Here is a 20,890-nt window from a genome sequence, read left to right as displayed (position 1 = left end):
AATATTTTAACAAGATATAAAGTTTTAAAAATCAGCAATACAAATAAAACGATCTGTATTTTTACTTGAAATTCTATTTTTCGAAAACAATTTCCTAAATTCAATATCAAGAAAATTTATTAATTGTACTTAATTTTTGTTGTTATAAGTAGTGAGTGGCAATACCTAATTTAAATATAAAAAAAAGAAATCTGAGATCAGAGAAGCGTTCTGTTTGTTTCGAAGAATAAAATCGCGAAGTAAGTTTAACTACTTTTATGCCATCTACCTTCTCTGCTTGCATTTAAAAGATTTAATAAAAATTGTAACTTTTTTAGACTGTTTAAAAACTTTATTCCCTACCCATTTATTGATGGAGCAAAATAACGCCAACATGGCGGAACAAGATCCGCTTGAAGGAGCTAGTTTTTTGTATCGTACAATGGTTGAAAGAGATCCTAGTAAAAGGAAAGTGAAGCCCGTAGAGAATCATATGCAACAACTCATGTCATTTGCAGATATGGACGATAGTTCTGATGATAGCGATTTTAAAATCGGAGATGATGTCCCCGAAGAAGAATCAAATGAAGATTCCGGCGAAAGCTCAGCCGGTAATGATGACAACAGCGAAGAGGAAGATGAAGAGGACCAGGATGGTGATGATGAAATCAACCCTCCAAATGATCCTTCTGTCAAAGATTTGAGCCAATCATTGTCTTGTAATGCAAATGAAAACATACAGCATCAAGTTAAATCCAAATTAGAAATGAGCGGTGTTATCCAAAAGAAATTAAAAGTACTTATATGCAGTGTCTGTTTGGGCGATGTTAGCCTACTTCCTAGACAAGGCTCCGATAAGACAATGGATGAAGAAGATGAAATAGTTGAGTGTGATTGTTGTGGAATTTCGGTGCACGAAGGCTGTTATGGTATTAGTGACGTCGAAACTGCGGTCAGTACTGTTTCATCTTACTCTACTGAGCCATGGTTTTGTGATGCATGTAAAGCTGGAAACATGAACCCAACTTGTGAACTTTGTCCGAACACTGGTGGTATTTTTAAGGAAACTGATGTCGGTAAATGGGTGCATCTAGTTTGTGCCCTGTATATTCCTGGAGTAGCATTTGGTGATGTTGACAAACTTTCGCCAGTTACTCTGTTTGAAATGCCATACTCTCGTTGGGGGGCTAAGGCGTGTTCTTTATGTGAAGATGATCGCTTTAGCCGCACAGGAGTGTGCATTAATTGTGATGCGGGAATGTGTCGAAGCTATTTTCACGTAACCTGTGCACAGAAAGAAGGCCTACTCTCGAAGGCTTCTACCGAAGAAGATATTGCTGATCCATTCTTTGCTTATTGCAAGCTTCACTCTGATAAAAATGTTTCCCGTAGTAAGCGTCGTAACTACCTAGCTCTTCAGTCTCAATCTAGGGAAAAACATCATTTAGATAATACGATTTCTGAAGAAAAAACAAGAATTGACAGGAAATTAGCCTGGCACCGAGATCGCTACGAGGCTGAAAAAGAAAAAAGACCCCAACCTTGGGTTCCCACACAGAAAATGCCCCGATTGCTCACTACCAGTCCATCTGCATGTAAAAAACTGATTAAAAAAGCTGAATTGTTAGGATTGAGCTCTCAGCTTCACCTAAGTAGCGGAGATTACGGAATGGACGTTCGTCGTAAGTGGCACGTTCCTCCTGCTTTTAGTGCAGAATTTGTTTCTTATTATTTGGATAGAAATATCCGAATGGTTTCTATGCAACACAGGCTGGACGAACTCTTGCAGCAGAATAGTCACCTACAAGAACAGGAGCAAGATTTTCGCCAGAATTACGAAAGACTGGTGGCCGACGTGGACATCATACGAAAAGAGAATTCTGATTTGACCGAGAGTGGAATGCGATTTTGGAGAATACTTTGCGACTTGTCCAACAAAAAGCTTCCCATCCCAGAAGTATTACAGCCGAAGCCTATCGTTAAATCGAGTAAAAGCAAAAAGTCTGATTCATCTGGATCTGTCATCATGGAGTGTAGTATCTGTCATAAGTCACATGATCAGCACCAACTTGCAAAATGTGACAGTTGTCAGTTACATTATCACTTAGCATGCCTGGACCCACCCCTGTCCAGAATGCCCAAGAAGACAAAATCCTTAGGATGGCAATGCAGCGAATGTGATAAAACTGAGGAGGAAGAGCAGCACGAGGACACGGTCAATGCCGATGCACCGCGAAAGTTACGCTATACTGGAGGAAAGGAGTTGTCCAAATCTGATGTGGAAAAGCCACGCCGTAGGAGGTCATGCAAGAAAATATCGGACGATAACATGGGCTCTGAGGAAAAAGGGAGTGAGATATGGATATCGTCCGGTGCAGAAGATGACCACCCACACGATGGCTCCCGGCCACGCTCAGAGACCAAAAGGAAGCGTCGCTCGGCGGAGATTGGTTATCGAAAATCTCGAAGGAGGAGTAACAAACGTAAGCTTTCACGTGAGAACTGGGCTGAAGATGAAGCTATAGACACTAGTGAACAACCTGAAGCTAAAGCTCCAAGGCATTCCACTCGACGCACATCAGCTACATGAATTGCATATTAGCATTTTTCAATGTTTCGTGTTCTTGCCAGTATTGTGCCAATGTATCATTCCTTGTGCTTTTTTGGTAGAAGTTGACTTTTTATAACAATCCCCTTGATGTTTGTGATACGTATCTTTTTGTTGCAACAAAATATTTACATTTTTCAACTACTAAACTTTTTTTTGGAGAATTACGCCGACAACTGAAGTTGTTTTACGAATTTATCTTACAAAGGAAGTATGTATTTGTAAAATCTTTATGGAATGAAACCAAGATTAAATGAATGAAGATGGTCAGAAACAGAAAAGTGTAAATATTTGCTGCAACTGTGTTTATTGAATCAAGATATTAACCCTCAGAGACTGATTTGAGTTTCTTGGTTTTTTTATTTATATTTAAAAAGAAGAAAAAAAATTTTTTTAAAAACATGTATTTAAAAAATAAAATTGAATATTTTTAATTTAAAAAATTAAACATTGAAATTAAATGGTTTTTAAATATCTATAATTAAAATAAATAATGTAACACGTTTAAGAAATGAAGGTTAAAGTTTGTAATAGCTGAAACAGAACCTGAATTCTTTCAGCTACCAGTTGGATGCCTCTTAATTATTTGACCACCGATGCTCAATTTATGTTACATTTTTTAATCTTAATTTTAAATGGACTTAAAACTTATTTTCATGAGCTCATTTCTTAACCCAGTGGCCACAATTGAGGCAAAATTTTATATATTATCGACCATACTCTTAAATTTGAGCTTGGTTTGTAGAGGAATTTTTCAGATATATACTTCCACTCTTAGTCATAGATTTTCTTTTAAAATACGTTTGTTATATCTTCAAGAAAATTGTAGACAAGTATTAACATGTTCACAGTTTGTTGAGTTAGGCAGATTTTGACTGGTTCATGTAAACAAATAGAATGATTTATTGTGACTGATATAATTTAAAGTATAAGTTGTAATGTAAAGTAAATAAATTTATTTTGAAATAGACACATTAAAGGGCTACTACTAAAAGCTAAGTTATATATACCCAGCCAAATCTGTATTTATGTTCAAGTGTTTGTGAGAACTATAAATGATAATTTTGGTGAAAAGTAGGGATATTTCCATATCGTGATCTGTGGCTCCAACTACTATCGCTAAGGTGCCAAATAGATTTTAAACTTGCAAATTTAAAGAAAAAAAACATGTAGATGTTTGCTCGGGGGTGGTTACGAGTTATACCTTTCGAGTTGATCCCTTTATGTGATGTTTTTTTTATATTTTTAGTTTCTCGCGGGCCGCTGCCCGGGCTTGGCGATTATTCTGCCACTGATCTCAATACTGAAATTTCCCCTTAGAAGTTAACAGTGATGTAAATTCATTTGTATTATTCATTTTTTTAAATTTTATTTGAAAAAACCTTAACTTAAAAATGAAAAGTAGTTACTTAAACAGTTAACCTTTATTTTTGATGTGATATACTATTGAATAATTAACATTTTAAAAAATTGTGAAATAAGTAATAACTGACTGAAATTGTGATGAATTTAATTATTTTTTTAAGGAATTTTTGATGCAGTTTATTTAATGACTTAAAACTTTGCATGTCTTATATTTAAAAAAATTTTTTCCCAATTTTTATCAATGATTTCACAAATCTTTTTTTCAAAGTTTTTCTTCTTGTTGATATTAAAGGAATTCGTATTTTTTATTTAGGTTTGCCAATTATTTATGCTCTCTTCAAGATAGATCCTATTTGTTAGAAGTAAGAAATTCACTCAAACTTTTAGTTTTTATAATTTTTATTAAGTTGATAAACTTTCTATTTCTGTTATATGTTTATATATTGTTCAGTGCTCCATTTTAATTTGTACCATTTTTCTTTTTCATTTCGTAACATGCTCTTTGTTATGAGCTTAAAAAATCCCACTCGAAAATTCTAGATTATCAATATTGTTTCAGTCAGCTAAATTTTTATTTGACTTAGCTAAATTATATGCCATTTTTTTTCTCCAGTTTTTAATGGAATTTGTTAAGATATATGACATAGCTAAGTCATTTATAAAAAAAGTAATTTAACTTTTTAAAAAACTTGGAATTATTGACAATGTTTGTGAAATTTTAGAATGGTAATCTTGTAGGAAATCATGAATATAAAAAAAAATCACATTTTAGTTGAACAGATGTAAATCATGTAGTTTCAGGAATATGTCCCTTTTTACCAGAACTGTTCTTAAAATTGCTTGCAATGTGGTTTTTATTATATAGTTTATAATTGTTAAACTAGGAAAATTTTTTTCTTCTTTTTATGATGACATAGGAATACAATCTTGAAAGTTTACATACAATGCTTAAAAAATAAGTTGAAAAAATTAAACATATTGATTTTTAGTAATTTAAATTCAGTTTTCAAACAAAAAATAGCATAACCATAGTATCTTATGAAATGCCATTAAAAACCAATATTACAAAATTTAGCGCTGTAGATCAAATAATTTTTATGTTACAGCTGTTTAAATATGTAAAAAAAATTATTGAAATTTAAAAAAAAGTTTAACTCAAGCAACAAATAGTGGAAAAAATCTGAAACTTTGTATTTTTAATGTCAGAAGCAGGTTTCACAAAAAAATCATTGAAAACTGCAGATTAAAAATAAAAAAAAGATTTTAATTTTTATTTTAATTTGATTTGATATGAAGTTAGTGTATTTTTAGAGACATAAACTGACTCTGTTTTTAGCAATTTAAGTAAAAAAATTTTTGGAGGGGATATATTTTTTCAGATGTATACTAAACTAGCATTGTTTTAGTATGTCAGCTGTTCCTTTTTACTCTTAAGTTTTCCAGTAATTAAAACTAGTATAGTTAGCTCAATATACAGGTTATCTGCCCACCTGGAAAGTCATGAGAAATCATGGAAAGTCATGAATTTCAGTATTGAACAAAGTTTGTCATGATTTTAACTTTTTTTTTTAATCATGGAAAATCATGGATTTAGGTTGCTGAGAAATCTAATTTTTAAAATGCCCCCCCCCACCCACTCAATTTCATGGTGTTTTGAATATCTGAATTTGTAACAAAATCCCCACTCACAGTCATATTTTATTAAAATAAAAAATGTTTTTATCATGTTCTTTAAAAAAATTATGGTCTTTCAAAAAATGAAAGAAGAAAAATCATTTTTAGAGTGAATATTATCTTTTAATCTTAGTGTTTTCAGAATTTTTTTATATTTTTTATGTTATCAATTTAAAATTCTATCTGAAGCAAGCCAGTCATTGGCAAATTTTTTTTATTCCGAAATGAGAACAGAAATTTCTTTCCTTTCCGATGAACAAGAAAAGTATCTTTAGAATATAATTCTGCAGAAAGAAAACAACAAATTTTTTTTTTTTTGCTTTAGTATTTTTTTCAGCTATTTTATTCCTTCAACTCTTTCTTTACTCTGTTTTTTAAGTTCAAAAATCAATTAATATGAAGGTGCAGAGTGTAACAGTTATGGTTGTACCTATCATTTCAATTAATGTTATTATAATGCTTTTTTAACTTTATTGTTGTGTTTTTGTACTAAATTCGATAAGTCATGAAAAATTCTTGGAATTTGAAAATCTGAAATGTAGCAAATACCCTGAATATAGCTCATACAGTAGCTCTTCCCTCTTAAATGCACTGTGTATGATATGTACAGGGATTTTTTTTTTTTTTTTCTGATTTGAGTGGTAGCCCTGAATAAGTGATTAATAGTGGAATATGTTGCAAATTTTGTTCATGTATAGTAGTGAAACATGTTATTGCTGAACTTTGTGTTTCATATTATCATGTTCTATTTGTTTATCATGTTTGAAGTAGTANCCCCCCCCCCGCACCCAATTTCATGGTGTTTTGAATATCTGAATTTGTAACAAAATCCCCACTCACAGTCATATTTTATTAAAATTAAAAATGTTTTTATCATGTTCTTTAAAAATTATGGTCTTTCAAAAAATGAAAGGAGAAAAATCATTTCTAGAGTGAATATTATCTTTTAAACTTAGTGTTTTCAGAATTTTTGTTATTATTATTTTTATTTTATCAATTTAAAATTCTATCTGAAGCAAGCCAGACATTGGCAAATTTTTTTTATTCCGAAATGAGAACAGAAAAATCAAGAGTATTTCTTTCCTTTCCGATGAACACGAAGAGTATCTTTAGAATATAATTCTGCAGGAAAAAAAACAACAACAATTTTTTTTTTTTTTTGCTTTAGTATTTTTTTCAGCTATTTTATTCCTTCAACTCTTTCTTTACTCTGTTTTTTAATTTCAAAAATCAATTAATATGAAGATGCAGAGTGTAACAGTTATGGTTGTACCTATCATTTCAATTAATGTTATTATAATGTTTTTTTAAATTTATTGTTGTGTTTTTGTACTAAATTCGATAAGTCATGAAAAATTCTTGGAATTTCAAAATCTGAAATGTAGCAGATACCCTGAATATAGCTCATACAGTAGCTCCTCCCTCTTAAATACACTGTGTATGATATGTACAGGGATTATTTTTTTTTCTTCTGATTTGAGTGGTAGCCCTGAATAAGTGATTAATAGTGGAATATGTTGCAAATTTTGTTCATGTATAGTAGTGAAACATGTTATTGCTGAACTTTGTGTTTCATATTATCATGTTCTATGATTTATTTTGAAGTAGTACATTAGACTGAATTTTGTAATATAATTTCTTATCTGTCCTTCAAACTCACACTGTGGTTTGTTTAACTTAAGCATGTAATAAAGATTAGAATACAAAAGTTTTGTCATTTAACCTTTTTTTCCTTTATATACATATTGATAATGACTTCAGTAGAGTAGCTTGGGTGGGGCAAGGCAGATGACTCTGGGTGCAAATTTTATCCATTACTAATTCATAGCTGCTAACTCTCCTGGATTTTTCGAGTTTCTCCTGGTCTACTGTTTTAATAAAAATTCTCCTAGTTTTTATACATTTTTAAAAATTCCCTAAAATTGGGTAAGTTTTCAACAACAAAAAAATAATAATCCCTATTAAAAATAAAATTTTTGCACAGAGTATTTTTGATTCTGATTTAGTCACATGTCTGAGTATCAGCAGGAAATGATGTTCGCACAGGACTCATACTTTTAGATATTTGTTTTTTAAAGAACTGTTAAATTGGTAAATTAGCCAAAAAATTTTACAGCTCTTAAAGAACAAATAAAATTAGCCAAGTTTACTATGTATAAAAATTTTACTGTTTATAAAAAAAAACTAAGATATTGATTTTAAAAAAAAATTGGAATTTTATATAAAAGAAGGAAAAAAAAACATGTGGTACTCTTTTAACATAGCCTTACTGCTATATCTGCGAAACATAACTAGAGTTACTTTAAAATAAAAGCTTCATAGTTGAAATTTAAGAGAGGTCTACATAGTTTGATCTATAATACAAAGCTCCTTATTCGAAGTCCTGCAGTGGACTGACCGTAAAGACAGGGCTCCCAGTAGAACTTTAAAGTCAAGTAGGTGGGTGACCACTTTGATCAGCCGGTGTAGGAACCGAGGGTGCACGGTATTTGTCCTTGTAAATCTGTTCTACCGTGAAGTGCTTTACTTCGCATGCAGGTCGTCGGGCTACCAAAGCCGGAACCATCCCCTCTGCAGAGGATCAAAATTCCGATGGCATGTCTTCAGATTATTCTTAGGGAAGTTTCTCAAACTGTTTGCCAATAGCACCATTGAGCAGCTCTAGTGTGGCGTAAATTAAGTACATACCTGCCTACCTTATTCAGATCTCATAAATAAAGAATATGCAAAATTAAGCATTAATTAATAATGGTGGTGATTAATAATTTTAAAATATGACAATGGTGGATCATATTTGAGGAGCTTAGAGTTGGAATTTGTTGTAAGTGACATGGTAGTTAATTTCTGAAAATCAGCTTTAAAATGTATAAAAACATCAAAAGGCTGCCTTTAAATAATTTGCAGCATGTAAAATTGCGATGAAGATTTGACAGAATAAAACATCATGTTGATTAGAATATAATTTTCTTAATTCTATATTTCAAAAAGTTGACCATACTATGTTCTGAAATCACAAAATTTTTGTGTTTCTAGAAAGCACTCTGACATTTTCTTTCAAAGACGCTACACTCTGAATTAACAGAAAATATTTTGCACTTTATGTGTTACATTTATAATTTTGCATGATAATTATAAAATATGTTTTGCTTAGCCAAATCTCTTCTATAGTCTTTAGGGGGGAAGGTGGGTGCACGATGTGCCCACTTAAAGCTTGGGGGGGGGAATTTTTACACTAAATAAAACGAATAGTTTGGGGGGGAATTTAGAATTTGCCCAAGAGCTTGGGGGGGGGGAGGCACTGATAGTCTTCAATTTATTTCATATGGTATTTAAATCGTGAGTTGATTCTTGATTATGCTGTCAATTTTCTTTGCATTTTGCAGAAGTTTTCTATGTTTATTTCTTATTTTCTGCATTTTGGAAATGATTATTAAAATTATGAAGCTTCTTAGAACGACTTAGATATACACATGTGTTTCCTTTCTTAGATTATCATGGTGCATAGCATCATTAAAAAGTGCTTAAAGGTTCTTATTTTCGATTTTTGTTTTTTAAAAGCCCTTAAATGTGCTTTTTTGCTTAAGTGCTAAATTTTCCCTTTTCAAAAATAAGATTTTCTTCTGTACCAGGTTGATTTCCGCCTTGTATTGGGCAAAATCGTGCTTTTCGCATTGTTCTATTCAACATTTTCACAATTCATTCAACCACAATCTATTTTGGCGTACCGTCGGTCCATAGCGTAGGAAAGTGCCAATCATTTTACATGTTTTATTAAATACTTGGAAGTACGCATGTGCATCTACTGAGCTGGGTTCAGTGAAATTATTGGACTCTCATGTGCAATTCTGCTGCATTTTGCAAGATATTATCAATTTCAAGCTTCATTTTCCACCCTCTGATATTGAACCGGAAAATCTCTCGTTCTTTTTATAATGACTAATAATCAAGAAAATAGTTTTTTGTCGGAAACTGGTTATTTTTTCATGATCATCTAAAGTCTTTGAAAATTATTTTGCCTTTTGTTAATGTATATAGTGCTTAAAAATCTTTTTTAAGTGCTTAAAAAATACTTAAAAGGTGCTTATTTTTTGTTGAAAGATTTGGCTATGCATCCTATACATGGTATGGCATAAAATCCCTCATTTGATATTTGGATTTAAATCATCATTTGATTCGTGATTATGCTGTCAATTTTTTTGCATTTTACAGAAGTTTTCTGGATTTATTTCTTATTTTCTGCCTTTTTCAACCGAGACTCAAATTTTCTGTATTTTGAAAACGATTTTTAAAATTATGTAGCTTCTTATAACTTCTTAGCTATACACGTGTGTGAGTCTTGCCTTTCTTAGATTATGATATCTTCCATTTTCACTGCACTTTCATCTTGTACATTATTAACATGGTGCATAGAGTTTTTTAAAAGCCCTTAAAGGTGCTTTTTTTAATTGAGTGTTTTTGAAAAGTGCTTAATTTTCTCTTTTCGAAGATGAGATTTTTTTCTTTACTATGTCGATTTCCGCCTTGTATTGTGCAAAAAACATGTTTTTCACATTGTTCTATTCAACGTTATTACAACCGTTTCAATCACAGTCCATTTTGACATGCCGTCTGTCCGTAACGTATGATAATACCAAACATGTTACAGGTTTGATGAAATGCTTAGGAGTGACTATTGAGCTGGATTCGGGAAGATTATTGCACTCTCATGTGCAACTTTGCTGCATTATGCAAGATATTCTCAATTTCAGGCTACATTTTCCACTCTCAGAAATTTATCCAAAAATCTCTCGGATCTTTTAATGGTGGCTAATCTAGTCAAGAAAAGAGTTCTTTGTCAGAAACTAGTAGTTATTTTATCACGATCATATAAAGTCTTTGAAAATTATCTTGCATTTTATTAATGTATGTAGTACTTAAAAAGTACATTAAAGGTGCTTATTTTTTGTTGTGAGATTTGTCTACGCACCCTGATTAATTAAGCAAAATGTAAGAGATGAAACATCTGATAATACAAAAAAAGGATATTTTTCTTCTATTCCAGATTTATTTGAACTAATTGTGTTTATTCCACTTGTGGAATACTATAACTACTGCTGATTATTTTACAATTTTTTTTTTTTTAAAGTATTTAAATGTTTTCAAGATCTCTCAGAAATATAGTTGAGGACACACATTNTTATTCAGGGGTCTGTCTAGGCCGAATTTACTACCGTTTAGCGGTACTTTCACATATTCAACTTTAGGAAAAACGGTAGTTTCACTAAATACTTTTTCTTAAAATTTTATTTTTGTATCCCTTAAGAAATGATAAATCCATATTTTTGTGCTGATTTTTTATTATAATTTTTAATTTTTCACAAATTTTGTCTAAATTTTCACAAAATAGGTACCTTTCAGAAAAACCTAGACAGACCCCTGTAAGTACATACCTACCTTCCTTATTCGGATCTCATAAATAAAGAATATGCAAAATTAAACATTAATTAGTATTGGTGTTGATTAATAATTTTAAAATATGACAATGGTGGGTCATATTTGAAGAGTTTAGAGTTAGAATTTGTTGTAAGTGACATGGCAGTTAATTTCTGAAAATCAGCTTTAAAATGTATAAAATCATCAAAAGTCTACCTTTAAATAATTTGTAGCATAAATAATTTTGATGAAGATTTGACAGCATAAAACAATATGTTGATCACAATGTAATTTTCTTAATTCAATATTTCAAAAAGTTGATTATACTATGTTCCAAAATCGCAAAATTTTTGTGTTTCTAGAAAGCACTCTGACATTTTCTTTCAAAGACGCTACAATCTGAATTAACAGAAAATAATTTGCACATTATGTGTTACGTTTATAATTTTGCATAATAATTATAAAATATGTTTTGCTTAGTCAAATCTCTTGTATAGTCTTCAATCTATTTCATATGGTATTTAAATCGTCAGTTGATTCGTGATTATGCTGTCAAATTTATTTTTGCATTTTGCAGAAGTTTTCTACATTTATGTCTTATTTTCTGCATTTTGAAGATGATTATTAAAATTATGTAGCTTCTTAGAACTACTTAGGTATACACATGTGTGTGAGTCTTGCCTTTTTTAGATTATCATGGTGCATAGCATAATTTAAAGGTGCTTATTTTCGATTTTTGTTTTTTAAAAGCCCTTAAAGGTGCTTTTTTCATTGGGTGCTAAATTTTCCCTTTTCAAAAATAAGATTTTATTCTGTACCATGTTGATTTCTGCCTTGTATTAAGCAAAATCTTGCTTTTCACATTGTTCTATTCAACGTTTTCACAATTCATTCAACCACAATCTATTTTGGCGTACCGTCTGTCCATAGCGTAGGAGAGTGCCAATCATTTTGCATATTTTATGAAATACTTGAAGTCCACATGTGTGTCTACTGAGCTGGGTTCAGTGAAATTATTGGACTCTCATGTGCAATTCTGCTGCATCTTGCAAGATATTATCAATTTCAGGCTTCATTTTCCACCCTCTGATATTGAACCGGAAAATCTCTTGATCTTTTTATAATGACTAATGTAATCAAAAGAAGAGTTCTTTGTCAGAAACTGGTTATTTTGCCTTTTGTTAATGTATATAGTGCTTTAAAATATTTTTTAAGTGCTTAGAAAATACTTAAAAGGTGCTTATTTTTTGTTGAAAGATTTGGCTACGCATCCTGTATATGGTATGGCACAAAATCCCTCATTTGATATTTGGATTTAAATCGTCATTTGATTCGTGATTATACTGTAAATTTTTTTGCATTTTGCAGAAGTTTTCTGGATTTATTTCTTATTTTCTGCCTTTTTCAACCGAGACTCAAATTTTCTGCATTTTGAAAACGATTTTTAAAATTATGTAGCTTCTTATAACTTCTTAGCTATACACATGTGTGTGAGTCTTGCCTTTCTTAGATTATGATATCTTCCATTTTCACTGCACTTTCATCTTGTACATTATTAACATGGTGCCTAAAGTTTTTTAAAAACCCTTAAAGGTGCTTTTTTAATTGAGTGTTTTTAAAAAGTGCTTGATTTTCTCGTTTCAGAAATGAGATTTTTTTCTTTACTATGTTGATTTCCACCTTGTATTATGCAAAAACGTGGTTTTCCCATTGTTCTATTCAACGTTTTTACAACCCCTTCAATCACAGTCCATTTTGGCGTGCCGTAGTTCATAACGTATGATAGTGCCAAACATGTTACAGGTTTGATGAAATGCTTAGGAGTGACTATTGAGCTGGATTTGGGAAAATTATTGCACTCTCATGTGCAACTCTGCTGCATTTTGCAAGATATTCTCAATTTCAGGCTTCATTTTCCACCCTCAGAAATTAACCCAAAAATCTCTGGATCTTTTAATGGTGGCTAATCTAGTCAAGAAAAGAGTTCTTTGTCAGAAACTAGTTATTTTATCACGATCATATAAAGTCTTTGAAAATTATCTTGCAATTTGTTAATGTATGTAGTACTTAAAAGTACTTTAAAGGTGCTTATTTTTTGCTGAGAGATTTAGCTACGCACCCTGATTAATTAAGCAAAATGTAAGAGGGGAAACATCTGATAATACAAAAAAGGGATATTTTTCTCTATTCCAGGTTTATTTGAACTAATTGTGTTTATTCCACTTGTGGAATACTATAACTACTGCTGATTATTTTACAATTTTTTTTTTTTTAAAGTATTTAAATGTTTTCAAGATCTCTCAGAAATATAGTTGAGGACACACATTGTAGTTACATGAATTATTAGCTTTTACTGTTACACTATAGTAAATACAGTCAAACCCCGCTATTGTGAACTCCGGGATATTGTGAACGAAATGTTTGCTCCCGTGCCTTGCCACACACGTATAATGTTATTTTTTGTGGATATAGTGAACCAACAAAAGAGAGGCAGTTGGATATTAGGAACTTTTTTTTATCTTTGGCTGATTTTCCTCATTTTTTTATAAAAATTTTGAAATTTCTACTTCAAAATATTGTGACGGTATTGTTTTCAATTAAAGAATTCAAATTAAAAGTTATAATTATATTTATTACTTAATCATTATACCATTATATAAAGAGGTGGAGGACCACACTTACCCATAGCTGCTCATGTAGAGAGTTTCGTTTGGAGGCGGACTGTATTCTGCGTATTTCCTCTTTTTATGGAGTTTATTTATACATTTTATTTCAAGGAGTCAAACGTGATCTTATGGTTTTATCATGCATCCGAAGGTCGACAAATCAAATATAATCTTGTGACAAATTTCTAGAAAGTTAAAAGTTCAACTGACCCTTGTAATTCGATTGCAAGATGAGTCCACGGGATCTTAATTTAATTAACAAAAGATTAACAAGTTTGACCGCGAGAATTGTCACGAGGCAACGTCGNGTATCTGAACAAATACTTCAAGTTAAAGCTGATAAATTTGCTAAGCAATTTGTTGAGACTACTTTCATGTTGCCGAATGACTGGTTAAACAGGTTTAAAGAGAGGAATAACGTAAATTCAGGAAAAATTCTCGGGAGAGTTGAAAAGAGTGTTTCCATATCTGATGTTAAGGATTGCTCATGAGCTAAAGATTACTAATTTTTTTGTGCGCAAGACAATGAGTAAAAAAAAATTTAAGTTAGCACATTTTTTGTTATTGCGTATTATTTTTCAGTAATTTTTTATTTTATTTTATGGGTTATTTATTTAAATAATATGTAATAAAAGAAGGGAGTTTGGAACCATTAATTAAAATTGTTTACGGAACGGATATAGTGAAGTCCCTGTTATAGTGAACCGAAATTTCGGTCCCTTGAAGGTTCACTATAGCGCAGGGTTTGAAAAAACCCGGGGATTTCTGAAAAAACCCAACCCGCCCGGGTTTTATTGCCATAACACCTGACAGAAATTCTTCATGATGCTTAGAAAGACAGTTTTTTGCTAATTGCTCTTGTTCATCATTTAAAAATTGTCTCCTTGTTTCGGGATCCAGGATGCATATGCTAATAAAAGAGGTGGCTGAACAGCCTGATTGAATCTTTTTACAAAATGTTAATGGAGTTCTAATTCATCCCACGATAGTAAGTTAATTCATATTTCAACAGCTTCTGAAATTGAAATGTTTTCTGATTGAAGCTTTTTTAAAGCTTCAGGAACAATTGATATCTGTTTTTTGATATTGATAGTTTATTAATAAAGCCAAACATTATTTAATATTTTTGACATATTATTATATTCTTCATTTTGATGTTCAAGAGCAATCTCTTGATATTTGTGGTACTTATTGGCATAAGTTTTTACACGGTCACAATATGACCTTTTGGTAATTGAGGCATCAAGCAGTTTTTTCATTTGCCCATCCATGTGCTTGATGCACACTTCTAAAATATTTGTAACTTCCACGATGTGTCCAGTGATAGTTTTAGGAGATATTTCTTTTTCAACGAAATTTCAAAAAACCAGTTTGTGAAAAAAAACCACCAAGTGGGTTTTTTCAAGGTGGGCCCACCCAATAAAACCCGGGCGGGTTTTTTCAAAGTGGGCCCACTTGGCGAACCCTGCTATAGCGGGGTTTGACATAATAACCTTTAACTGTATCAAATATAATACAAATCCAGAAGGAAAAAAGTTTTCTCTGATGAATAACACGTAAAATCTTCTGCAGTTTATGGGATTTTTTTGACAATTTTGCTGTGAATATTTATGTTTTTAGGTTGGCATTGTGATTTCCCTTTCTGTTATAAAATTATTTAGAAATAGAAATATTATAGGGAATAGAAATTTTTTTTAGCGTTGCTGAAATTGAGGTTATGTCCGTGGCTTTGGCATTTGTGCAGCACGTGCCTGTATAAAAATGCAGGATTTACATAAAATTAGCATTAGATTCTGTAAAATATAGAGTGGTAAAATATTAAACACAACTAGAGAGCTGAGCCCCCTGTTTGTTGCCCCATCTATTAGTATATTATAAATATTTAGGTCTATTGGTGAACAGAAGTAATTTTTCTGAGTTATCATTTTTTAAAATAACATATTGTTTTAACATTTTTTTTACAACAAATTTGAGGAGTTCTCAAACAGAATTCTGTATTTTCTCTTACCAAACGGGTGGATATATTAAACACTATTTTTACTTGCATTTCATTGTGCATGATGCTGATTGTTAAGTTCTAAATCATTTAACAAATCTCTTTATCTGTATTTTACAACAGCAAATTAATGTTATCTGTAGAAAAATAATAATTGTAAAACTGTTAATGAGATTAGATCACCTTTCTAAATAACTTTTTGAACCATCTTATCTTAAAATGTAGCGCAGAATTACATTATAGTAATAATTATAACTAAAAGCAACAATTTTCTTAGTTTTAAACTCTTGAATTAAAAACGTAATAATAGCAAGGCAGGAAGATAACTTTAAATTAGGGATGCAAAAATGTTTATGGAATACCTTTATGACTTTTATTAATTTTTTGCTGATGACAGCCAAAACAATATGGAATGAGGAAAAACTGGATCCTACTAAGTGATTTTCCAGCCAATAAAAATGCACAGATAGCAATGGAAAACTGCGACACCATCATTAGATTTTTATGTACAATAAAATTTTATGGTTGAAAAATAAAGTCAAATAAAAAAAATATCTCAAAGTTAGGTAAAAGAAAGTTTTGTGTCAAAATATTTTGCCTTTAAATGCTTTATTTTGTTTTCAATACCAGGGGTCTGTCCTGGCCAAATATACTACCGTTTAGCGGTACCTTCACAAATTCAACGTAAGGTAATATGGTAGTTTTACAAAATACTTTTTTTTGAAATTTTATTTTTGTATCCCGTAGGAAACGATAAATCCATATTTTTGTGTTGATTTTTTAATATAATTTTTAATTTTCACAAATTATGTCTAAATTTTCACAAAATAGGTACCTTTCAGAAAACCTCTCAGACCCCTGAATACTGCATTATGTCTGTAGTTCATTTTTGTCTTTGTTTTAATTTTTTTTAAAGCAAGAAGCATGATTAGTAATTTTCTGACCACCTATATTTTCCTTGATTACCATTTTGAATTTCTAGTAACTGGCATTCCGTATTTATTTTTATTCTCAGATAATTTTATTTTTTTTTCTTATGAAATTGTAATTAATTAATTAGTATGCAAGAAAATTTATTCAAAGTTCGCATTTATCCTGGAATTTTCTTGATATTTGTTGATTAAAATTTTTTTTTCTCTCTTTTTAGCTATACCCTGGAAAAATCTAGCAAAAAACGCCAAAAGAAATCTTGAAATTCATGTAGCCTATATCAAAAATATAAGTAGCCAGGTTCAAGGTAAATAAATTAAACATCTATTACAATAATATCTTTAATATTCTTATATTTATTATATAAATTTGTTCAATTTTTTTAAACTCTTTCGTTAACAACATGTATTCATATTTTTTTTTAATAAAAAACCATATACAGTCCAACAAGCTTTCTGTATTAGTTAGTTTTGCTTATTAATAATCTTATTCATTACTAAGATATTTGATGTATATATGACTCTATCAATAAATTACATATGTTACAAAGGGAATTCTTGAAATTTTCCAATTCTTATGTAAAATGTTACTTCTATTTTTAATTTAAATATACTCCTGTATTATAAATTTTTATCTAGAGAAATTGTTTCTTTCAAAATTAAATGTTTGATATTTTATTTATTAGGATTTTTTAAATCAAAATGTTAGTTTTGTTGATTAATGATATATATATATAGTATATACAAGGATGAGATTTTTCCGCTTTCTTCTCTTTTGTCTCACGAATTTCAGCCTTTTTATCGAAAACTTCGATTCTCTAAAGGTTTCACTTTTTTTTAATAAATATTCCGCTTTTTTAGAAAAGTCAGCTGTTGAAATAAAATAATTACATTTATTTCCGATTTTCAAAGATAAACAGAAAATTCAAACTACATAGCTACCAACCCTTCCGCATTTTTACTTATTTTAGCTATTTTCTCTGCTTTTACGCACAGAAGGTAAGATTTTTCCGCATTTTTACCCATCCGCCAGATAGCTCGTATTTTCTTAATTCAAATGACGCTGCTTCAAGCAAGCCTTTTAGAAGTCCCAAGCCCAGAATCTGCTAATATCTCGATTCTTTTTCACGCGATTTTAATATCAAACATAACTTTCCATATTTACGTGATTTAAAAATTATGAATCGCGATTATTTACTCAATTTAAAAATTCTATATCGCAGTTTGTATTTTTCTAATTTTCTATCGAGTTTTATATTCAAGTGATTTCAAAATCCATTATCGTGATTCATATTCACACGATTTTAATATCCAAGATCACAATTTTTGTTCACTCAATTTTAAGATCAACTATCGTAATTCTTGTAAGAAGTAAGTTTTTTTTCTCCTTGAATTTGTTACTATAAAGGTGACTGTTTTTCTATCGACGATTATTAGTATATGTAGGCATTGCAACATCAGCGAAACTGAGAGAGAATATATTCAAAACTTACATTCCGTGCTTGCAAAGAAGAAAAAGTAGGATTTGTCAAAAGATGTTTGAAGATGAGCTAACGACTAAATTAATCACCAATCTGTTTGTGTCAGTTTTGCTATGACTTCAAGAATATACAAGCAATTTGACGTAGGATTTATATGCTTGTGTTGTGAAACATGAAGCATTTGCAGCAATCAGAAATTAAACAAAAATAAAAAAAAGTATATAGCAAGCATAAAGGAAATAGCAAATAAAAGCAATTGCTTAAAAAGTGATTACATTTTTTTTTTGGAAAAAGAGTTCAGTAACTCAGCACCAAAATCTAAAATTTAAAAAATATTGCTGTTATTTATGCTAAAATGCAAAATTCTTATCAAATGAAAAGTAATTATCTGAACAGTTGATAATTATCATGTAATTTTTCAAGCTAAAATAGCAATTTTTGTATGTTAAGGAGTTACTATATATTTCTACTTCACAGTTATAGATATGTTTCCCAGGGTTCTAGCTAGATTAGATCATAATATGAGCATAGTGATTCCAATTGTAAAAGTTTCTTTTCTTTTCTAAATAATTTAAAAGGTCATGCTACCGATATATTAGCTATAAATCACGCAACAGTATTTATTAAAGGAAATCGAATATTATTGTGTTTTCGGTAGTTTTTATTTGCTTAAACAGGCAGTTTCTCAAGTAATAATTGTCTCTTATGTAAACTGAAGAAAAATTTAATTTTCTAGCCTTATTACTTCAATAGGTAATTTTACATTTTACTAAATGTTAAGTATCGATGTAATCATTTATATAATAATAAATTAGTGAACAATTTTATGTCAACACTTTGTTTTTTATTATCTTAAATTGTCTGGAATTTATTATTAAACGACTGCACGCCCGTAAAATTTACTCGCGTGGAAATTCATCTTTTTTGCCATTTGGCCAATCTCATCCCTGTATGTAGCACAATAAATAAATACAAAAAGGACAAAACAAATGAAATTAAGAAAATCAATAAGTTTTATTTACTGCCCATAAGCTGCAAGTATATAGAACTCATAAAATAAGTTCAAAATGTAGAGAAAACATGGAAAAAATTACAGAACAGTGATAAAAATTATTTAAAAAAAATTAATAAAAATCCGGGGGGGGGGGGGAGATAATCTGTTCATCAGCTCACAGGATTTTATCAGCAAAAAGGAGTGCTTTCTAATATTGTATAAATACTGCCATACAGCCAAAGTAAAATATATCAATACAATAGTATGAGGAGCACTTAACAAATTAACAAAATGTTTAATATATATACATATTTGTGAGGGAATCTTGCCATCTATAGTAAAAAATGTGATCTAGAATTTTGTTTAAAACCTGAAAAAAGTCAAGAAAATTAATTTCGAAAATTGAGTTGGAACTCTGTTAAGTATAAACTAATTTCCTTATTAACTATGTGTTATATTTTTTGAATAAGTTACATTATTATTTTACTAAATAATTTTTTTTTATGTGTGTGTCTTACAACTTTGTTTTTAAATGTAAATGCCAAATTTCTATGCTTCTTTTATTGATTTAGCTTAATGCTTCTATTTCAGGATTTTCTGTCTAAGACGTACTGACAGAAAAAAAAGAGAAGATTTTTAAGTTGCTTGCAGCTGACTATTACACCCTTAAATACATCTGGTATGTTTAATTCATTATTTTCCTTTTAATTTTGGTTAAACTGTGTCAGTTTCTTTGAGAAATATGAATCTTGCCAAATAAGATCACAGGCTGCTTATTTTTGATTTATGTTTTTTAAAAAGCCCTTAAAGGTAGTTTTTTTATTTGGGGTTTGTAAAAAGTGCTTAGTTTTCTATATTTTAAATAGAGATTTTTTCTTTGTCGTATCAATTGTCGTTCTAAATCACAAAAAAATGCATGATTTTCACAATTTTCTCTGTAATATTTATCAGAAGCTAGTTATTTTATCATGATTATATAAAGTTTTTGAATTTGATAAATTAAGAACTTTAAACGATAGAAAAAAACTTTTATTACTGCACAGATCCTAATTACATGCCTGCCAAGTCTTCCGTTTTTAACGAAGACTCCTGTCACCCAATCATGTTACATGTTTGATGAAATACTTGTGAGCTCACAAGTGCATCTACTGAGCTAAGTTCGGTGAGATTCTTGCACTCTCATGTGTAACTCTGCTGCATTTTGCAAGATATTCTCAATTTCAGAATTCTTTGTCAGGAACTAGTTATAATTATTTTATCATGTGAAAACTATTTTTCATTTTGTTAATGTATATAGTGCTTAAAAATATTTTTTGACTGCTTAAATAGTACTTTAAAGGTGCTTATTTTTTGTTGAGAGATTTGGCTACGCATCCTGGTTGTTGTTTGCATACATTAATGTAGTACATAAGATGTATTAATAAGATGTAATAAATTGTTTTCATGATGCATCAGATAAAACTAAATTCAGTTAGCATGAAATAATTATGATGGTCCTACCGATTTCGGGTTAACGAAGTTCGACTGTATTATGAATTTTCAACTTTATATTATATTGTTTTTTAAATAATTTTTGTAATTGATTATATGAATTTTGGTTATATATTTAGAGAGAAAAACAGTAAATGGTGCAAGAATGTAGGATACCAAACTAAAAGCTAAACTACTGCCCTGACTATTGATTGAAGTAAAAGTATCTAAAGTAAAATAAAATGTTTCAAGGTAATGCATTCTGTTTCTTTTATAAATTTTTNCTTTTTTTATTGAACTAAAAAATCTTAAATAT

The 20,890-nt window shown here is 30.3% G+C and overlaps 1 protein-coding gene across 1 annotated transcript; it reads left to right on the top strand.

Moving 5' to 3' along the window:
* Positions 1-161: 161 nt before the first annotated feature.
* On the top strand, positions 162-19,783 carry LOC107447221 (PHD finger protein 14). The gene is made up of 5 exons (XM_043052174.2): positions 162-239; positions 318-3,921; positions 4,266-4,314; positions 16,848-16,937; positions 19,696-19,783. The coding sequence occupies exon 2, from the start codon at positions 353-355 to the stop codon at positions 2,567-2,569; it is 2,217 nt and encodes a 738-aa protein (XP_042908108.2). The 5' UTR covers positions 162-239; positions 318-352; the 3' UTR covers positions 2,570-3,921; positions 4,266-4,314; positions 16,848-16,937; positions 19,696-19,783.
* The last annotated feature ends 1,107 nt before the right edge of the window (positions 19,784-20,890 follow it).

This window comes from Parasteatoda tepidariorum, chromosome 10, assembly GCF_043381705.1.
Source record: "Parasteatoda tepidariorum isolate YZ-2023 chromosome 10, CAS_Ptep_4.0, whole genome shotgun sequence".
Classification (NCBI taxonomy): domain Eukaryota; kingdom Metazoa; phylum Arthropoda; class Arachnida; order Araneae; family Theridiidae; genus Parasteatoda; species Parasteatoda tepidariorum.
Note: the sequence above shows the minus strand (reverse complement) of the source record. Positions and strands in the feature narration are given on the sequence as shown.